The sequence below is a fragment of the Dromaius novaehollandiae genome, chromosome 3, assembly GCF_036370855.1.
Source record: "Dromaius novaehollandiae isolate bDroNov1 chromosome 3, bDroNov1.hap1, whole genome shotgun sequence".
NCBI classification, from domain to species: Eukaryota; Metazoa; Chordata; class Aves; order Casuariiformes; family Dromaiidae; genus Dromaius; species Dromaius novaehollandiae.
In genome coordinates this window covers 77,980,300-78,002,332 of record NC_088100.1, presented here as the reverse complement: position 1 = coordinate 78,002,332, position 22,033 = coordinate 77,980,300, and the positions used below count along the sequence as shown (strand labels likewise).

The 22,033-nt window shown below is 36.5% G+C and overlaps 1 protein-coding gene across 4 annotated transcripts in view; it reads left to right on the top strand.

The window, feature by feature from the left end:
• PDE10A (phosphodiesterase 10A) overlaps window positions 1-22,033 on the top strand; it is a 200,923-nt gene that overhangs the window by 140,241 nt on the left and 38,649 nt on the right. For all 4 annotated transcript variants that reach the window (XM_064509225.1, XM_026109843.2, XM_064509226.1 and 1 more), the window contains exons 6-10: window positions 10,206-10,346; window positions 12,825-12,980; window positions 15,775-15,825; window positions 17,762-17,820; window positions 20,420-20,471. In XM_064509225.1, coding sequence (XP_064365295.1) covers window positions 10,206-10,346; window positions 12,825-12,980; window positions 15,775-15,825; window positions 17,762-17,820; window positions 20,420-20,471 — 459 coding nt within the window. The remainder of the gene's footprint in view (window positions 1-10,205; window positions 10,347-12,824; window positions 12,981-15,774; window positions 15,826-17,761; window positions 17,821-20,419; window positions 20,472-22,033) is intronic.

Here is a 22,033-nt window from a genome sequence, read left to right as displayed (position 1 = left end):
GGAGAAAATGCATGACTGTCAAGATGCATTTTAATGAAATTTTGATCCTGTTATCATTTGCTATTCAGATAGACTGATGAAATATGGTCAGGATGAAAACAGTACAGGTAAAGCACAGAACCGTTTTGGAAATTACTCAGAGATTAGTTGTTTGTGGCTCGGTATCAGAGTAGAAAAATATGTTGGATAAATTCTCAAGGATTTATCCTGGATCTGGTTTTACTCACTATTTTCATTGATGACATGGATGATGGAAGAGAATAGTCATATTACATTTGCATAAGGCATGAAATTGGTCTGAAGAAACTGGACTCAGGGAGGACAAGTGTGGGGCTCTGTACATAGATCATATGTTTCTGTGGAGGGCAGCTGGTATCTTTGAGAAAGATTCTGGCAGTTATAGTGAATGTAGAGGTAAGTATGAGTCAGGAATATCATTGCTATTGCAAAAAAGAAAGATGCTGTGCTATGTGGCAGAAGCAGAAATCTAGTCTTCATGTACAGTGAATTTCCCATTCTGTTCTACACTGGCAAGGCCTCAGGCAGAACAATATGTTCAGTTTAAGCACTACACTCGAAGAAAAGTTTGGAGGAGCTGAAGAGAGTCCAGAAGAGAGCAGAAAGAATGGTCAGGAAACAAAAGCACTGGCATTTTTAGTCTAAAGAAAAGAAAGTTGCAGGGGGAGGGTGTGTCTGGACAAGGCAGAGAAGAGGAGAATCGTCTCTTTTCTATACCTGTAGTGGGTAGGGCACGAAGTAGTAGGCTTAGACTGATGTGAGAAAAGCCTCAGTTGCGGCTGTAACGAAGCACCACAGTGCTTGTGAGAGCTGAAGTATCCTCATCACTGGAGGTCTTTGAGAACTGTCTGGACAAACGTCTTTCAGGGAAAGCTTAGTTGATCTTGCCTTAAAATGAGGGGGATGGGAGAGAGCTTAGTTTTCTGTAGCAATGAAGTGGTTTAGCTGTTGAGGTGTTTTTCAGTTGTGCAAGTTGATCACAACATTTTCCGGCATGAAATGCACCTAGAAATTGTCACCATTTTTTAAAAAAAGTATGTAAACATAGTAAAAAAACACCCCTCTGCTAGTCGTTGTGGCATAGACGTGCGTTATCTTCATTTCACCATTACCCAACCTTTGTCTCTTTTTCCAACATACTTGCATACAATATAATTTAAAAATGCAAATCTCTCATGTACATGATCAGTTATCAAGGTTTTTAATTAAAAAAAAAAGGCAGGTAGCTGCTGTTTTTTTATTTTTTACCCCTTGTCTGCTTCCTACAATAGAATCGCTGCACTTGTGATTAAACCCAGGACAGAGTTGTCTATAGCTCTTCAAAATTTTAGCCTGGTAGTGCTGAGGTACTATTTCAGCCAAGGCAAACTACAAATCCAAGCTTCTTGCCGGGAGGTACTTTCCAAATCACTTTTGGTTTTGTTGGTCATCCTTGCTTATTGTGCTAAGTTTTATTCATACAAAAAAAATGGCCTTATGATATGGTCTTTGTCTGAAAACAATTTTATTGTTCAGCTGTGTGGTATTAGGAATAGACTGTCACATCCTTTACCAAGAGTAAAAATCTGCCACTATTACTGAACAGAAAAGGTTATGAGGAGCAAATACCATAAAGCCCACTTAATATCAACTTGCTTAATTCCCATTTGTCTTTAATGTTTTCTTTTTTTCCCAACCATCAAGTCATACAGCAATGCTATAGTATTAAGGTTTCTGTTTAACGTCAATTGAATATTAAATCATTTTCCATCAAGTGTTTTCAGGGTCGGTTTTATCTCCAAAACTCACTGTGAAAGAAACTGGAGGAGGATTCAGTAACCCTTACCATCAAAACAGTTTGTTAATGGAATGCTTATCATGTGTGTACTTCAACCCTGATTCTAATCATAAAACCAGGCTCTGATCTTTATTAAGAAAAAAAAAAAGCTCTGATATTTAAAAAAAAAAAAAAAAAAAAAAAGTTGGTATTTGCCTAGTTCTAAGAAGTATTATTAAAAAAGAAGACACAACTGTGTAGCTTGTGAAATGGCAAACAATACATGTTTGCAGTTCAAACCTAGACCCGGAAAACTTAGCTGGTTGAATGGTTCCTAGCCTTTCTGGGCTGGGATTTGGTGTTCTATTGGATTCCCACGGGCTGTATCTACAGGAGCCGCTACAAAAATAGTATGAATTATACCTGTAGTTGACCTTCTCATCTGAAAAGCCAAAGACTGTGAAAGCACCTGAAAACTGCAGGTACTTTCTTTCTGTTGAAAGAGTATCTGTCAGGAGAAGTTGATGGTATAGGTTAGGAGACTTGGGTGGCTACTCTGTATCTTTTCTTTTATTGTGATTTTGACCTGTTGCCTCTTTCAAGCATTAAATTTCCACTAGAAAACCCAAGTGTGGTGTCATGTTACCTCAGCATGGTGAGACGAATATCAGTAATTCTACATGAGTATGCTCTTAGTTGTTACAAATGAAGGTTATTTCAGCCATAATAAAAGAGGCTTAAGATAAGTTCATATTTCATATTTCCTACAGACTAAGTGTATGGCGCCAAGAGCAGAGCATTAAGAGCCATGGTACTGTGGCTTACCTGATACATACTAATTTGGCTGTGGATGTGAAAGCTAAGTTTGCTGTGTTTAACTGGTAATTGAGAATGCTCTCTTGTTAATACCCAAGAACTAATTACAGGGTACATAATTCCTCGTTCCTGTAAGTTGGAAGACTTGTTAATGTATTAGCATTTAAACAAGACGTTAGAGTTTACAATAGGTTGCATATACCTAAAGTGAGTATGAAAGAATGAATTTTGTTACATTTGGATTTTTTGTTTCTTCTTCTTCTTCTCTCTCTCTCTCTCTTTTTTTTTTTTTTTTTTTTTTTTTTTTTTTTTTAGCACCTCTTGCTTTACGTGATGATCATTAGTGGATTGCTAGCCAGAATTTAATATTCAGGTTATAAATTACTACCTTGATAAAAACTAGTTTAAGTTGATCACTGTCAATTTGAAGACAGACAGGAAAAAAAGTACAAGCAACTAAAATCTCAAACCCAAAGGACATCAATTGTATGATTATTAAGTAAATTATTATTCTTTTTTCTTTCTTAGTCCTGTAACTAAAAATACATTTAATTTCACTTGGAAAGTTACATTTCCAGCTGAAATGGGTGATATCTAATGCTATGGAACAATTACAGAAATCACAAGTAATGAGTGAGCTACTTGCATTAGAAAAATAGTCACTTTTTGTACAGCATAACATAGAGCAGTCCAGATTGATAGCAGTTTTTTGTTGAAGACTTTATCAAAGTGAATTAAGAGCTTAAACTAGGAAGTTTCACTAACTTCGAGATTTTTGGATCCAGTTGGAACGATCTGTCATGTCACAGAAGGCGGGAAAGGAAGGGCTTTGTGGGCTCTGCATTTTGACCAATATGTAGGAGGCTTCTGCTCTCAGACCTCAGTGCTCTGCTGAGCAAGTACATTTAAATGGAGAAGTCCATCACCACATGGAACCTGCTGGAAAAAAGATTGGTAACAGGGTTTCTTGATTTGCCCTTTCCCATCTTTGCAAAAAGATTTCAGCTTGTGTCTGGAAGAAGGGGTAACAGATCAAAATATCACTATTTTGATTTGTTTCCCTCCTTGCAGACATATTTCAGGGTCTGGTAGGCTGCAGGGTATCAGAAGGTGAGAGCCTGTAAGCTTTTTATGGACTGGCTCTCAAAGCCAGTATCTCCTGTTTTGGTGCTTTATCAAACCCAAAGTGACTCTCCCATCTTACTTACCTTCTCCTTCATCAGTAGTAGAGATATCTAATGCTCTGTCTACACTAGATATTTTTATTGCTTAACTTCTGCGAATAGACAGGTAGTGGTATGGCAATGTCAGTAAAGCATTATTCATGTTTAGCTGTTTCTGATACAGAATTATTCTCACTGCAGGTGATTTTGGCAGCAAAAGATACTATAAGCTATGTATAGGCATCCCGCTGTCTCCTAACCTGTTCCCTTTACTGCATCATGGGTTGTCAGTATTGTATTGGGGAATTACGGGATTTTTATATATTCATTTATATTCCCAAATGATTTCTTCTTCTTCTTTTTTTTTGTAAACATACCATTGTTTTAAGTTGCTGTTGAAAATCACCTGGTTCCTTTCTTTGATTGTCAGTCACTTTTCCATGTCGTTACCAGAAATGCAGATTTCTCTTGTCTCTTTTTGAAATAAAGTATTCAAACCTACTAAAAAAGCACAAGCAATACAAAAGTACCCAATCTATCCATTGTTTCATTTACTTAGGAAACCATATACAATGTAGCTGATATCTGCATGGGAACTTGTGTAATTACCCTTTGAGCTGGTGCAAGATAATTTGAATGTGTATTTGTAAATTAAAAGGATGCTGGAGTGTTTCATAGCTCAGAGAGATTAGAAGATGAGCCCCAAATTCCATTATTAGTACCATACTTTTTAAGTACTTTGTGAAGAAAAAAGGAGAAATATGCAACAAGAGCTGAATAGGTGCTGTGAAAAACCTGATGGTTTTGGATGTCTTGTCACAGTGGTAATTAAAGAGAATCCCTTAAAGCTGTTGATGGTTTCTAGGGTTCAAAAGCCATGTTTAGAAAAAAGCAAACAAAACAACAAAACTCAAAAAATCTGCACATTTTTAATTAGCATTAAATGTTTAAACTCATTCGAATTTGAATTGATCGTATATGAACATAGTAACAGTTATGTAATTTCATTAGATGCATGTAAAAAGTAAGTGTGTGGAATGGTAGAAGCTTATGGGCTAATTGAGGCTTATATATGGTTATGACAAAATTTACCTGTCTTTTTAGTAGTGCTGTGTGGTCAGAATAAGATTATCGATGATTCCATTACCTTGGAGATCAAGGGTTACTTGATCGGGTTTAGCTAGTTCTGTCCTTGCACAGAACTATGCTTTTCTACCAGTGCAGAGGCAGAGTGAGGAGGAATAGTGGCAAATCTAGCACCTACTAGGTACTTTGAAGAGTTTTTCAATCACTGACTCCTTAGTAGTAGAGTCTGTAGTTTCCTGTAAGAAGCAGAATGGGATTGCTTCTGCAAAACGCTTTTTTATCAGTAAAAGAGTGTCCTCATGCTTTTGCCAGTAGAAGAATGCCTATTCATGACAATAATTCACAGTAGTAAAAATGGAGGCGTTTACCATCCAAACTCATATTTACACAAGGAGACATGAAAGACTATGCTGACCAAAGCAACTTTTGCTAGCAAAACTTTGTAGTGTAAACAAGGACACAGTTTATTGACCATTGACCACCCGTTGAAGGCCGCTTCTGGAGAAGAACGAGCAGATGTGGAAGTAAGTTCTTTGTTTTCTGGTGATAGTGGCTGTTTGTTGAGTTGTTTTTGTTTTGTTTTGTTTTGAGATGCTGTTTCTGAGAAGAGAAAGATTTGTGTATTGTTTTACATTTAATTATGGGCATGACTCAGAAGAGCAGTGCGGAAAAGCACATTTTATACACATCATTTAAATGACAAAGCTACTTTGCTGAGCATCACACGTTGTTACCTTGGCATAAAGGACCAAGTATGTTTTAAGAAAAAGTAAGAGGAATGGTGTGAATAAAAGTGTTAATCCTTAAAGTATAGGAGGGATCAGCTTTGGTCTCTAGTGTCCCATTAATTTAATTTGACTCATTCCACTACTCAGACTTCGTAATTCAGACTTTAAGCATTATGCAGTACTGCACAATATGAACCACCTTTTTGATACTGAACACATTATAGCTTTAGTGTTCCTACTGTAAAAGTATTTTTTCATAGTAAATCTTTCTTTTTTCTAAATGCATATAGTTTTGCAAGCCAACTATTTGTGAAGAGATGTATTTCAGCACTGTACCCTTTGGTTTTATGAGTGTCTTTGAATTTTTAAAAATAGTTTTTATATCTGAACATTGATTAAATCATGAACTGTGGTTTCTTGAGTTTTATTAAAATGTATTTTTTGGATCATGAGATGCTTTTTTTGCATCTGTTATGTAAAATGTTCTTTTTCATTCTATTTATGTGTGTTATGTCATGAAACTAAAGTTTTATGCTTATAAAGACAAGTAACTGCAAAACGTTGCTTTCAGTTAAATATTATATGGATGTACTTTATTAGATTGCAAGAAAATAAGAAGGAATAAATGGAGCTTTTTGATCAGGTGAATTGGGCAGACTTATTCTGGCAGATCCAGTGTACTAGTCTGTTTTTTTCTTTTGTTATTTTTGTGTGTGGGGCAGTGGGGGGTGGAAGGCATTAGTACATTCTTAAATTTGTATGTAAAATAAGCATTCTGGCTTGTCCAGTGTCTATGCGCCTTAAAAACCACTCTTAAAAGAAGTTGTGAATGTAAATGGGGGTGTGAAGATCTGGAAAATAAGGTTGAAGTTTATATCAGGATGAACAGAAAACTTCAGGATTTCATGTCCTCATACCATAATGCAAGACATTAAAATGGATGTATATGGCACGTGTTCAGTAGAGCTACTCCATGAAGAAAGTATCTATCTTTCCTTCCAATTGCATGAAAAGTATGAAATAAAGCATACTGAAATGTCTTGTCAGAGCCAAAACACTATTTGATTGCTTTATCTTAGTTTTTAAGGTAGTTTAATTTTCATCTGTATCACACTATTAGCAAAAGAAGAACTGAGTGGAAAATTGTTTTTCTTGTCTTGCTGAACTTTTTTGAGACTTCAGAATGTTTCCTATTTTATGTCTGGATGATGCCACGGTCTTCCCAAGTTTTTCCTGAAAAAAAAACCAAGACAGAAGCTCAGTTAAAAGTTTGATCAGAATCTTGAGTGTGGGTTTTTCTTTTTTTTTCTTTCCGTTTGAACCTAATACATGCCCTAACTACTGGACTGCTGGCTCTTCTGGGATAAATTTCACTCCTGTTTCGTCTAGGATTTTTATGCTAAGGTACTGCATAGAGAGGAATACAGTTTGTGTAATTCTATGATTCATGCCACCTAAGCTAAAATACTGCAGTACCCCTTCCCTACTTCCTTCCCCCCCCACCCCCAAACAACATCAAACACAACAGGTGTATCTGGGGAGTCTGTGGGTCACATACAGCTTCTCTACCTGGTCCCAACTGTCTATCTCAAATATGATCTACTGATAGCTAGAGCAGTGCGCCCTGTTGAGTAGCTTGCTGTTTTCTAAAAATGTTTTGGTTATCTGTATGTAAGAATATGAATGCTGGACAGGCAGAAGGGCATGAGAGAACTAGCCAGATGATACTGATTTTTTTTTCTTGCTCCCAATCTGTAATTTACTGATGAAAGGCATCTTACATCTTTTCTGTTTCCTTCTTTCTTGTTCCTCTGCCACTGTTTGTTACTCTGTTCTATCTTCTGATTTGTCTGTCATTCATTTCTTTGACTATTTGTTTTTTCTTCAGCATGAAGTCCAACTCTGTCCTTCAAAAAGCTGTTAATCCATTATGGCTAAGGTTCATTCATCACTGCAAGAGTACCTACATGGTCTTTATATTGCATCCCCTTTGTTTATGGATATTTTAGTGTGTGACCTGTCTTTTGGAATTTAGTATGTTTTATGACATGCCTACTACATTTGCAAAATAAAGAAAAGATAATTATGAGAGGATACATCTCACATCATTTCCCACAGCTGACAGTAGATACAAAACTTTCACATGCAAATGACACCTTTGATATTCTATGCTAGAAAACATGACCTGCTTGGTAACGTGTCCCTGTCCCCTAGGGCCCAAGTGGTAACTGTTAACCTCTGAAGTCTGTCTCTTTCCCTTCACACCAGAGTTTTCTGTGCCTTGTGGTCCATTTGGTTTGCTCTAGCCCTGGGTTGTAATGCAAGGCATTATATAGGCTGTGTAGTGAGCTATGGAGTTTGCATTTAAATGGTAGTTGGAGCCTCAGCTAAAATAACCATATTAAAACAGGTTTTTTATCTAACTCCCATCTATAAAATGAGGATAGTGTCACTGCCCACCTCACAGGGGAGCTGTAATAGTGCATAATTAGAGACTGAGAAGCACTCAGGTATGTTAGCAGTGATGACCTGACAGGTATCTAAAGATAGGTATAGGAGAGTGAAATAAGAGAAATGACATTGATTTCATACTGCCCAGAATTCACTTAATTTCTTTAAAGAATCAGGCCTATCAATTTTATAGGATTTTCTGTTGTTTTTCTTGCAGAGAATTAGGTGTATGTATAATGACATAATACTTTAACAAGTCCAGTGCAAAACTCCCTGCTTAGTGCTATGCCTATGTTGAAATCTCCTTTAAACAAAATAAATTTAATTATTTTGTTCAGTCTTTCAAGGCCATGTTACATCCTGAGTTATAGGAATCTCTCATAGCCGAAGAATACTTGCGGCTTTCATCTACCGTTACAGAAAACTCTGGGAATGATGCATGTAGCAGATATATGAAATGTAGTTAATATTAATTACCATTACTGGTGATGCTATAGAATGTCGAGAGACTGATCCCTGTGACAGTCCTAATGAAAGCAAAGTCTGATGGTAAAATTAACGAGTACAAACGAATGGCAGAGAACATGTCAGTCTTACTGGGAAAGTTAGTAATGCATTCTCTTGGTGGTGCTAAAGCCATCTATGCTTTATGAATGTTTTTTATTTTCTGTTTTCCTATCCAGGATGTTTGCTTGAAATGTTTCATCTTTATTTCATGTGCTGTCTCTTAATCTGAAATGATGAAGTTATTTACCAGTAGAGTCACTTAGTATGGAAGTTCTTGATATATTTCCCATGGTCAAGGAATTTTTACCAGTTAGATAAATTGGATCATTGGTTACAATGAATCAGAAAACACAATTTGCCAATAGAAGGTTGGTCTGTGAAGTTGTGCTTTGGTCATGTGATGATGAGGAATACATAAGGAGGGATGGCACAAGAGAATAAGACGTTAAGCTGAGGTCTGGGAAATACACACTTGATCCCTGCGTTCTCACATTTTGTGTGACAGTCAGCAAGTCATTTGTTCTTCATGCACCTAACTTCCCTTTGTGTATAAAGGGCTAATAGTTCTGCTCAGCTGATAGCGTGTGACAGTGATAAACACTTTAAAAGTTTGTGAGTCTCTGGGATTCTATAGAACTAATAGCCATATAAATTGATGGATGTAAGGAGATGGACACGGATAAAGGAAATAGATGAAACTCTTTGCTTGTAGAATGGACTGTTTCTACTGCTGCCCTTGGAAAGAAGCTTTCTTTGCAGTTTTGTGACTATTTAAAACCAGCTGTCATTACAGACTGTTTCATTTTGGGTTGTCTGAGGTAAACAATTATTTTAAAGAGGATGTGATAGGGACATTGTTTTCCAGCACATGACTGTTCCTTAAAGTATATGATTCACTCTGAAATGAATGGAATTCTGGATCTGAAGGGTGTTTGGCCTGTAGAAGGGCTTGCAGGTTCAGCCTTTATATGTGTGTTTGGTTTTCTTTTCGAAATACAGTATTTGTAATCTCATCCATTCTGAGGATGTTAACTTGTTTAATATTTCAGTTGTATAAACCAATTATGATATGTTTCTGGATGACTTTCATGATGTGAATGTTGTCATAATCATATCTGACTTTTCAAAAAATGTGACAATTTTGGTTAGGCAGCAAGTAAGATGCTCCTTTGTAGTACAAGGGATGAATACAGTCACTTGGGTTTCAGGAGATAGAGTTGCAAGATAATTTTGAAATAACCTTTTCCTTGGGATGAGATAAACAAGAAGTTCAAACATCATCTCTACTTTTTGAGCATTTTATACTAAAGTGAGTAAATGAATGCATTCTAGGGGGAGGAAAAAAAAACCCTATCTTCGTTTTGAAAGATAATATTTTCCTCCGTGACTCTATATATGATACATTATGTGTTCAAAAAAACCACAATCTGACCCTGATAGAAGTGATGACTGACTTCAGCAGAAGAGTTATTGGCTATGCCGATGGTGCATTTAGAGTGGAATTTCCGAAGATTTTGACAGAGTTATCCAACTACTTCTCATTGCCATAAGCACAAAAGCTGCATTTCTTGCATTATTTCCTTTACTCAGTCTTTTGCAGAACATATGTAGCACAGTGACTCTGTAAATATAGCCAAACTTTCTAATGGCATTTTTTTTTTCTTTTTTCCTTCTAACTAGAGTCTGTGTGTATTCACACCACCAGGAGCTAAAGAAGGACAACCACGACTCATTCCTGCAGGGCCCATTGCACTTGGCACTACAGTATCTGCTTATGTAGCCAAATCCAGAAAAACGTTGTTAGTAGAAGATATTCTGGGGGTAAAAAACTCTCTTTTTAGTAAGATGAATACAACATATTCTTAGAATATTTTGGTGCTGAAATATTTATTGAGCTAGATGTGTAATGATATAATTTGCAGCTGCTCTACTGCTGAGGAAATAAGTTTGAGTTTGGATTAGCTTGATGGAGTACTTTTAGAACATCTCGTTCATTTTTAAACTTAAAAATTTTGTCTTCAGATGTTTTTTGTTGTCAGAGAATGGAACTAATGTTACCGTAGCCGCTTAGAAAGAAAAACACTATTTATCAAAACTTGTACCCTCCTGGTCTTAAAATATTCTGTGTGCTAGTCCCAAACATAAGATTTCTATGTAGACAACCGAAGTCTGATTTAATTATAACATTTGGCTCATACCAACAAGAATGTCAATCAAAATTTTGATTATTAGACAAGATTTTGATCTCTGCTTACGCTAATATAAAGTTAGAGTACTTATGATGGTTTCAGTAGACCTACGTCAATGGCAGACTAATGTAACTGACATCAAAATCCAGTCCTTTGTCTGTAAAAGGATCTGATAGTTCTGATTTGACTTTGTGATAACTCTTGACACTCTGTATGTCTGTTTTTTTTTTTTTTGTTTTCTTTTTCTTTTTTTAAGTACATTCTTCTAGTTGTGTCTATGCCATTATTTCAAGCTGGTAAACTGTACTTTATGAGAACTCAAAGCAAGTTTAAATGCTGTCTTATTTTCTACTTTTTTGAGCTCTGTTCAGAATAAGAATCTTTGAATACTGTGACTAAAATTGGACATTGTTATGTGCAGTATAAAAAGTACTTGTACAAAAAAAATATGAACTTTACTGGGTAAATGCAGGCTATAAGCAAATATACTAAATGCTTAATGTGAGCACACTTACAAGAAAAACCCCGCAGAACCTTTTTTCTCTGTAGTAACAGTTGGTACTTTCTATAGACCATGGACTATAAAGCTTTTGTATGGTCTTAGTCTTTTTCAGTTAGTAATATATAGGGCTTAAAGTGTCACTGGTTGTTTCCAATTAGTATCCTATAAGGATTACTTGAGTCAATTTTACATTCATGATAAAATCAGGGAGATTTAGTGGGGAGGAGTTCTGAACTCTGATGGTTTACGGTATCAGCATATTGTTGACTGAACTTGAGACTAATTTTCTCTTCTTAAGTGATTTTTTCACGGCCGCATTACACATCTCTGTACATACACAGTGCAGATGCTAACATGCACGAGTATATGGTGCCAAAAAGAAACCTAATGTGTTAACATACTTTTATTGCAGAATTTAAGTTGTGAACCTCTGCAGAGGCTATGCAGTGTGGTAGGTAGTTCTCTGTACCAGGGCACTGGGTAGTCCGCTTGTCCTGTGATTTTAGGAGTGCCTCAACAATAAAAGAGAAGCACTTTTACATTGACTTGCCAGCCTTTTTCTGTACAAGCCAGAATTAAAAAGTGAAAGCAGGAGGCTCATATTGCAAAGTGCTTGCCACTTTTTTCCTGAGAGTTTGTGAGAGGCTGTGGTGTTTTTCCTAGCCATTCAGGTTGGTTGTCATTTTAGCAATTAAGGTACAGATGACTTGGTGTATTTTTGAGAATGGAGAGATTCCTGTCCTCCAGTGTGTTGATCAGCCTTGAGGAAAAGGGGATGTCTGCCTTTCCTTAGCACAGCCTGTAGGGATCATGTGGTAGGAATAAAGTATTGAGGGACTGGTGTGCAGCATAGTGGGTCTAGCATACTTCAGATAGGCTGGTTACCACATTACTACTAATAACTTACAGGTAATCGCTGTTCTTCTTAAGTTTTCGTTTGTAGGGTACTGAAGTTGTAAAGCCTTGGTCATACCCTAGTTAGATCAGAAGTTACAAATTTAAGCCTTCTACGGCAGCTGATAGATTATTTTAACCTTTGTTCCTGTAACTTTTGTACTGGCTTACTCAGAATGCATAAGCAAAAGAAGGACAAAGATTCTTACTTATGCATAGTTTTTTGGGAACACGGTTTCCTCCTCAGGAGTTGTTGGTTAGGATTATAACTCTGTATTACCTAAAGCCTCAGCCGCAGGCTTTGATTTTTATCCTCTTGCAAGGGCTTCTGGCTGCTTGGTAACACTGAAATCTGAGCAGTCCACTTCATGATTACAGATGCCTTTTGTTTTCTTTTTGCATCATCCAGATTGGCATTAACAGTGAAGTGCTGCTTTTGCTGCCTGTGAGATTGGAGAAAATGTATTAAAAAGAAAAAAACAAAACAAAACTGAAATTGGATGTAGTACCATAACCATAGTTCTAACTTTGCATCAATAAGTTTATTTGTATATGTAAATTATGCTGAAAAATATTTTTAGTGAAATTTTTCAGTAAATGTCGTAATACTTCATGCTGATTTAGTCAGCCGGGAGAGGGAGAAAAGCGTCAATATATCTTTTATGTTAATGTTATGATATTTACGTTTTATCAAACTATGTTTACATTTTCTAGGATGAGCGATTTCCGAAAGGTACTGGACTGGAATCAGGGACTCGTATCCAATCTGTTCTTTGTTTACCAATTGTCACTGCAATTGGTGATCTGATTGGTATCTTGGAGCTCTATCGTCACTGGGGCAAAGAAGCCTTCCATCTTAGTCACCAAGAGGTGAGGCCTAGCCTTCTGTAGTTTGTTTTAAAATTCCCCACTTCAAGGCAATGTCACCACTTCAGCCCCCCAAACTTCCTTCTCTCACTCTTCTCCTGTGTGTGTTTTACTTTTTTCAAATTCCATTTTATTATTATTGAATGTTACTTTTTGAAGAAATAGTTAATGATTTGTATTTTCAGTAACAGGAGGTAGAATTTATATACACAGTTACAGGAACGTCAGGCATTTAATTTGTTTTGTGGAAAAATAGTTTTGAGGATAAGATCTGTTTATTGATTATAAACTTAGAAAGCTAGTTAATGCAGAGCAGGTGAATGAAAATGTGTATCTGTGCAAGTATAAATCAAATGTAGCAGAATGAAATTGCTTTATGTAAAAAGGACACTGCCAAGTTACCTTGGGTCTCAATTTTAACTTTCCAATAAAGCTTTATTTTACAGTATGGAAAGACAGTATTTTTTTTCTTTTAGTAGATTTTTTTGGTGTGGTTTCTCAAGTAAATGAGCCCTAATGTTGGACATAACGTTGCAAAATTGTAGCAACAGTATATAGCAAGTCTCAATCCTAGATCTTACAGAAGGGGAAAATGATTTTGTTTTAAAACAAAACTGAAGCAAAAGAGATTTCACTCATTCACATTCACATTCTCATACCCACGCACTCACAGGCACCAAGATGTGTGTATCCAGGTAGTCTCTCCAGGATTCCTTGCAATGATGTGGAGACCAAGGGATGCCAGCTGTCCTCATGTCTCCTGCTTTCTTCTTAGGTTGGCAACCATCCTGGTTTTGGATCTGCTTTTTTTTTTTTTTTTAACCTCTTCAGGAGCTGACAGTGATTGTAGTCTTTTGCCTCTCCAGCCTGTCACACCTCTGTGAGTCATCAGGGTTTACTCACTGTCCTTTGTCTCCCAAGCTGGTGTCCTTAGAAGTTGTGTGTAGATGTGCTGGTATCCAGATGACCTGCTAATCTAGGTGTCATTGTGTCATTGCTACATGCCATTCTTAAAGCTCTCTTCTGGTATTCACTCCTTCTGGTGCTTCTACATCTGGATATTCCCATTCATACCCATCTTCACATTTCAATGACAGTTCTCTATACTATATGATTTACTGCATAAGGCCTGTGGAATTATGCTGTCCATATGTGTCCATCTCTCAATCTTACAGTATGAGATGTTAGCCAAGTACAAACAAATCTGAAGACAAAGTAGATGTGTCAAAGGCTGTGGCTATATTAAAGGTTTCAGACTCTCAGGTCTAGATGTGGATCCTTGTTATGTCTCATCTCCACATGAGATGACTCAAAAATTTCTCTCTGTACCCTTATTTCCAAGAGAAGGGAGTTTGAACGCAAAGGCTAGAAGGAAATGGGGTGAGTTCTAGCCCGGTGTATTGTCTGGACAGTAGAACAAGATGCACCATGGAGCATATATGCTCTTTAATTTAGCTGTGGTGAAGAGTAATTATTTTGGGGGAAAAAACAGAAATTGTGCAGACAAGAGATACCAGAACTAGTCCTCTTAAGCAAGGAAAAAAACAGCCCAATTTGTCCATTATGTATTCTGTTTATCAGTAACCTAAGTGGCCTAATCTGATGCACATACTTGTATGTTGGCTGGGCAGTCAGCACATGTGTAGCTTCAGCCTCCATGTGGCACCTGGTATCCTCTCCAGCAGGTGGAGATCATGGTAGAGGGCCAGGATATTATGATGGTGCCCATGTGTCACAGAGCAAAGAACAGGGATTCGTACGGAACCAGACTTCATTAATTCTGCTGCTTACACACATTTTATTTATTTTTAAATATATTCCTATTAAATAATAACCATTACTCAGTCTGAAATTCATACAGGTCTTAGACATGCATTGTTCTGTGCCAGGCAGCTATGTGTCTTTTATGTTATATTAAATACCTTCCTTAACCTAGGTTCATTAATGCTGTATTTGTAAAAGACTGATTGCTGAATAAAAGTGTTTTATTAGTAAATTAAAAATATTTAAAGGTCACTTTGTGAGTGTTCTGAAATGTTCTTTTCATTTTCAGATTTCAGAAAGCCTTTGGATACCATTAGCAGTTTCTACAAAATGCGCACAATGTGTTCTGTAGAAAACATGTACATTAGGAGGATAGGCAGCAGCAGACCTCTTGCACTTCTGTCCTCTGTGTTCCTATAAAGCTCATGTGTTTCAAGGACAGGAGATTATGCGTGGTAGCACATCTTAGTTAACTGCAGTTTAGGTGACATTTGTTTGAAATGTTGCCTGGAAACTGACATACTTAAAAGGCTAGGCTTGTGCTGAGTGATGGGGTCTGTTTTTTCTGCGACAAAAATGGTAGTGAAAGGAGCAGTGCCTGTTTATAGCTGGAAGCAGTTGTGACTGAAAAGGTGAAGCCCCAGTTACGGGATATTTTGTTCTATGGCAGATTCCTTTCAACAATGTATATAATGTGATTTTTTAAAGCCCCTTGAATTATGAGAGGGTTGATTTTATATTCCTGAGCTGATGAATCCCCCATACTGCTTCTGAAGAATGTTGATAAGCATCCTTGTGACACAGAAAATGAGGATTATTCTCCTGTGACTGAATGTACCTTACTGAAATTGAAACACTTGCAAGTACACTGCAACTTGCACAAAATAAATGTCTTCCCACAAATTGTTGCCACCTGTCTTTGTCTGAAACAGCTTCGTCAATTTCTTTAGCAGCTGGATAGAGAAAACTATGATGCAACTGATGTGAAATTTCCAAGGTTTCTTCGGTGTTAGTTTTTTCTCTTTTGTTTCAGGTTGCAACTGCAAATCTTGCATGGGCTTCAGTAGCAATACATCAAGTACAAGTGAGTGTGGGTTGTTTTTCTGTTTTCATTGTGTAGAAACATGGCTTATGTTCAAATTTAAGTAGTGGTCTCTACTGAAACATTGATTTAAACCCCTTCCTGGAAGCTGGGAAAAATATGCTAACATTTCTGGTGTTCATTGAGCTAGTTTTCCTCACTTGCAACCATGAATCAAATGATTTAACAAACAATAATTTTATTAAAGGAGAAGGAAACTTTAATGAAGTAGATAATTGTTAAAATAGAGTTAGAACAATTTTACAGTCTTTCCTTGTGAGGAGGGAACTGCTAGGCCACCTGGTTGTTCTTTTCCTCCTTCAGTAACTCGGTTTGAGACTATTAGGTCTTGCTGGATACCAAAGCCTGTTTTGAGCCATCCCTGCTAGCTGCTTCTTGGTCCCCTAGCTACTCCTGCTAAGGGTGTCTCATGCCTAGTTGTGTGGCTCACACTGCTAGCTGCTCTAGCAAACACCAGCACAGGAATGTTATCTCCCCACAGATTTTCTTATTTTGGGTAATAGAAGGCAGTAACACTGAAAACTGAACATACTCCATCACCTCAGAGAAAACGCAGAAATAGATTCTTGTCTCAGCTCACAGGGAGAAGATTGTGATGTTCCTCTTTTTTTTCAAGGTGTCTTTCATACCCCTTGCAGAAGACTCGTGCTCTTCCTGCCTTCCTTTTCTAGACTCTAGTCTTTGTCACCCCACTGCTGCAAACTATTGACTTTGTTTAGATTGATCATTCACCTTGGCACATTTAGACAGAATTAGCTGGCCTAGACTGTTGTACGGTATCAGAATTGCAGTTGTGTACAGTTGTAACTTCCCTTTATGACAATGACTCCGTCTTTAACTGAGGGGTCTTTCACACATAAGAAAAAAACTCATGGAAAACATAGTTTAAGCATGTCCATTGATCTTTCTCACTTCTTTTCCTTTTGTTCCCCTGGACTTAAACAGATCACTCTCCTCTCTGAAGTTCTTGCTTGGGAAGAATGTGAGGGGTTTGATCTGTTTTTAGGCGTTGCCTACCAGGCTTACAGTTATGTTTTAGGAAGCAGTATATACCTAGAAATTGTACCTAGTTACTTTATTATATGCAAGAGTTGGACTTGTGGATATAGCTTGTCATATTTTGTGGTTATTTATATCTGCATTGCACAGCTACAAGATATTACCATATATAAGTGGTATTTTATTGTGTAAAAGATACAGTGGAGGCTTGTTTTCTTTTTTTCAATCTCCATGTTTGCCTGAGTAGTGTACAGATGTACAACTGTACTTTTGATACAGAATATGAAATAAGATGAAGTAAAAATACGGTTCAGAGCTTTGTTATATAACAGTTTGTTTTTAGAGTATAGTATGTATACATTATTTTTAGTGTTCATATTCCAATTGATTTCTCTAAAAGATGAGCATACATTATCTGCCTTTAAATCTGCCTTATTATCTGCCTTTAAAAAGTTTAGGTAAGCTTGTCTGATTTCCTTTTTTATTTGTGTCTACGTGCTCCTTCACAGCCTGGAAAAAAAGTGGTAGAAGCATAGGTAAGGAAGAAAGCAAACAAAATATTTGACGTTCTCAGCAGAGTTGAGGATCTGGATAAGGAAGTAGAGTTAAGTTGATTTTGTAACCACATTCAGGGGCAGTCTGAGAGAAAGCACATACAATGTAATGACCGACATCTTTCAAAGAGAATTAAGGAAGGTGTTATTCACATTTGACGTTTGTAACTCAACGGTTAGATAGGCAAGATTGAAGCCCAGCACACAAAGCCAGCTTTGTAATAGATTTTATGTAGTGCTGTAACATGTATATACTTCTAGTGGTATTTTTTTAATACATGTTAAGCAAGTAGACTACGTGACTTCAGTTTCCCTCTCACTTCAATGTCTCTTGGAACAAACAATAACATGATCTGTGCTTCCAGGTGTGCAGAGGCCTTGCCAAGCAGACTGAACTGAATGACTTCTTGCTTGATGTTTCGAAGTAAGTGTGATTTGTACTGTAATCTCATGAATTTTTGTTTAGCTTTTCTAACTCAGCTCTTCTAATTCACCTGATTTACAGTGTAGTCCAGAAACAGACGCAACACGCGCCTCAGAAGGCAGGCAAACGTAAGCACAAGGACAAGAATGAATGCTGTGGATGGCAGTGGTGCATACCTGTTAAAGTGGTTTTTGTTTCTGTGTAGGGAGAAAATGGAACACCCAGTTACACCTTACAGAATTTTTTTGCTGTTGTTTGTTTTTTATACATACTTATTTTCTCTTCTGTCAGAGTTAAAGATAGCCCTCTATGGAAAAGTAACAAATAGGCTTCCTGTGTCCTCGGTTTGTCAATTTTAGAAGGCTTGCATGGGTTTTATGAAAAGGTTGTTAGCTTGCTTCAGCCCTTTATTTATTTATTTTGACATATATGTGCACGCACTTGCACATGTATACACGTTTCAAATCAGAGCTGCCACACAACTATTTTCCGCCTGCATTTTCTGCAGGCTCTGTTTTCATTTTGAAAGAACGGTCACTATGTGGTATGTTTTCCTCTAATTTCTTGTCATGATAAAGGCAAGCTTAAATTGAAAACCCAGTAAAAATATGAAAGACTGCTTTTAGTCCTGTGAAGTCAACTTAGTGTTTTAAGTAATCTACTCTTTGTGCCTGCTATCAGTGTTTTAAACAGTAGAGATGGCCAATAAATTAAAAAACAAAACAAAGTTGTAGCTTTGATAAATCAGAGAATCTGGTGTGCTTGACAGTATTTTATCAAACTAGTTATACTGAAGAATTTGTATATGCATCATAAAAGATTGATGACGCTGTGGAATGGTGAAATGTTTTGGATGTGTGGTATTGCAAACGCTTGCTGTGGGTCTTGATCAACAATTGTCAAAGGGATGAGATTAGCGAACATCCAGGTTTCCTTTGCTGCAGTTCAGGAAGGCAGGTAGCTGAATGGCGTGTACTGGAATGGAGGGGAATAATTTACCCTTTGCAAGGAGGGCAAGCTGGCTGTACCCAGATGTTTTCCCCAGGATTTCTCCCAAGAGATGACTTTATTTATTTATTTAAGGTAATGTTCAGAGTTTGTCTTCTCAAGGGTACTCTTATCTTTCTCTTGCTGAAGCTACCCACTTGTGCACTCATGAGGGCTGCCGTGTCTTGCACCATTATATTCCTTTTCAGGGTGCTTTTGTGTTGCTAAGTCTGTACTGAGCTAGTATACCAGAGAATTCTAGATTAATCTGGCTGAATTTAGAGGTTGGCAATTTACTCTTACTACATTGCATTGAGATTGTTTTAAAGAACCTTGAATCTAATTAATTTTAAGATTTTAAATAAAAATGGCAATTAGTATTGCAAATATATAATAAGTATGTTTCTAAGTAAATACCTTTGATATAGCATTATCAACTGCTAGAATTTTAATTTTAACAAGAAAAGAAATCCTATGTTTTGAGCCACAAAACTGGGGTATCATTTAATAACTTTATGAACAGATGTAGGTAAAGACATGCACTAGCAAGAAAATAATTAACTTGCTTTTTAAAATGATCTGTACTGTTTGTACATGGAAAGAGGGTTTCCTGTTCAGTAAGGCAATTGTTACCATGCAATGTCACTGGGACATTTTCTGTAACATTTTAGAAAGGGCATAGTATACAGTGCTCCACATCTTCATATCCCTGAAAATGTAAAACTAATGTATTATATATTTCCTTTTCACTGCACCCAAACAGAAGTGAGCTGTATATATGTTCAAGGCCATGGGACAATGCCTTTCTGTCTGCTGGGAACATTGTAATCCAAGGGTTATTAAGACTTGGCATGTGGAAGATTTAGACTTCTTTTACTAAAAAGTTTGACCTTTATCTTTCAATGTTCTTGACTGTCCTTGGACAGTTACCACTTCACTGTGAAACTGAGATACCACTTTTTTTTCAGTCTCACGGTCAGTCTTTTTCTGCAACTTCAACATGCTACACCTGGGTTAATAGAGAATTCTCATTAAGAGTTTTATAGATTGTTGCCTTTTAAATACTATTAAAGGTTGGATAATGTGACATTACTTTAGCTACAATACATAGTTCTCAATAGTTCTCGGTACATAGTTCTCAATACATAACTCTAATGAGGTATTTTGAAAGCACATAGATAAAATACGTCTGCAATCATTTCAGCAAAAGAAGAAAGTTTTTTTTTTTTTCCTCTTCTGGATGGCCTTTCTTTTCCTTTTTTCTTCTCCTTTTAAAATTGCAAATGTGTAAAAGGTGCCAAAGCATGTCAGTATATTCTTGGTTGTCACTAGTAGGGGTCTGTTCAGTCTATGGTAGGCGTTATTTAATAACATTTTTCTTTTAATTTTCTAGAGTTCTGTCATTGTAGAATAATGTCTTAAAGAAACAGAGCTAGGACCATTGCTGAATTCCCTTGTGGTACAGCAAGTCAGTCAGCACTTTTCAAGGCAAAGAAGTTTGTTCTCACCCGTTTGAGTGCCACTGTTAAGTGATTGTTAAACAGGCCCAGGAAAGCCGCTCGAAGTGTTTGACTAAATATGATTATTTACTGACCTGTTTCTTTTTTTGCAGAACGTATTTTGATAATATAGTTGCAATAGATTCTCTACTTGAACATATAATGGTGAGTTCTCTTTTTCACTTCTAAATTTATTAATCCTCTTTATTAAATTGCTTGCTTTGTTCTCCTTTCCTTGAAGTAAGACATTATATCATTGAAATGTATGAGCTTTTTGTAATTCATGTGTAATACAAACAGTATGGACAAACCTCTGTATGGAAAAAGATAGTGAGGGTCAACTTGATTCTGTTTGTAACAACAGCTTTGTTTCACAGCTTTCATAGGTAATGAAACGTGAGGGTCTCTGAACTAAATAGTTACTGTTGTGTTTTAAGGAAGGTTTGAAAATTGTATACAGAATGGCATGTATTTTTCTTTCCATTTCAGTATGTTTTATTGATTTCCTTTGTTCTGAATCCAATTTGCTACTTGCTGCAAAATAATGCTGAAGAAGCTATTGTCTATAGGAAGGACTAGAGGTCCACCATTACTCCTAGAATATTTGCAAATGACATGCGCAAAGGACATTACATCCCCTGTGCTTCACAAAGTGATTTATACCTGTAACTAGAATGACAGTCAGTCAATATTTTCATAAAAAACACTAAAGCCCAGTGCATTAAAATAACTAACAGACTATGGTTTAATCAATGAATTAAAGTATAGTTCAGAAATAGATTGTAACTTTTTCGACTCAGGTTCCAATTCAGAATTATTTCCTGAACAGCGTCTACAAATATCTATAGATTGGTTGCTCATGGTGTATTTTCAGGTGTTTGTTATATAAATTATGCTGTCCAGCTTTTGCACACTCATTGCATACTGCAGTTCTTTTCCCTGATTGTAAATCTTAGTAAGTTCTGTGATATTACTACTTCAATCTGCACGTTCAAATTTGCTCTCCAGTGATACTCTGATACTTGCCCTAATCTTCCCAGTGATCTTAGCTAGCATATTCAAAGACAATAAACTAGGAATGCTAACAATATAAAAGCGGATTTATTTAGAAACTTTGAATTAATTACGGAAAATATTCTGTAGGGTTTGTCATATATCAGTATACAGTCAAGAATCCTGCATGTAGGAAATACTTTTGAATGTTGACCATTCCAATTTAAATGAATTGCTTAAAAATTATTTAATATTTAAAAGAAGTGTTGTAGTATAGGATGACATTAATAGCAAATAATAATATTCTTCTCCACAAATAATAGTCTGGTAGAAAAAGCAGTTGGCAACAAATTACGCTTACTCTTTCATCATCTTTATCAACACTTGCTGCTTTAGGATTCTGCTTTATAAGCTGCATAGGTGCTTCATACTAATCTTCCTTTGTAATGTGTTCTAGTTAGCTGTTTCTGGGCCAGTTAATTGAATTACTTGTTTTCACGTTTATTGCCATTTTACTGGACTGTGATTTTTATCACTATGTGACCCATTCTGGGTATGACAGTGAGAGAAGTGTGAAAATCAATTGCACCAACCTACTTCACGTTTTGGTGATTGCACTTAGTTTGATTGAAAAAACAGTTGACTCTTAATACTAAAATCCCTCTACCTTTTTTTGCTTTTCATTTTCATTAAATTCTCTCAGTGAAGTTAGTGCTATGAGAGAAAATGCCATA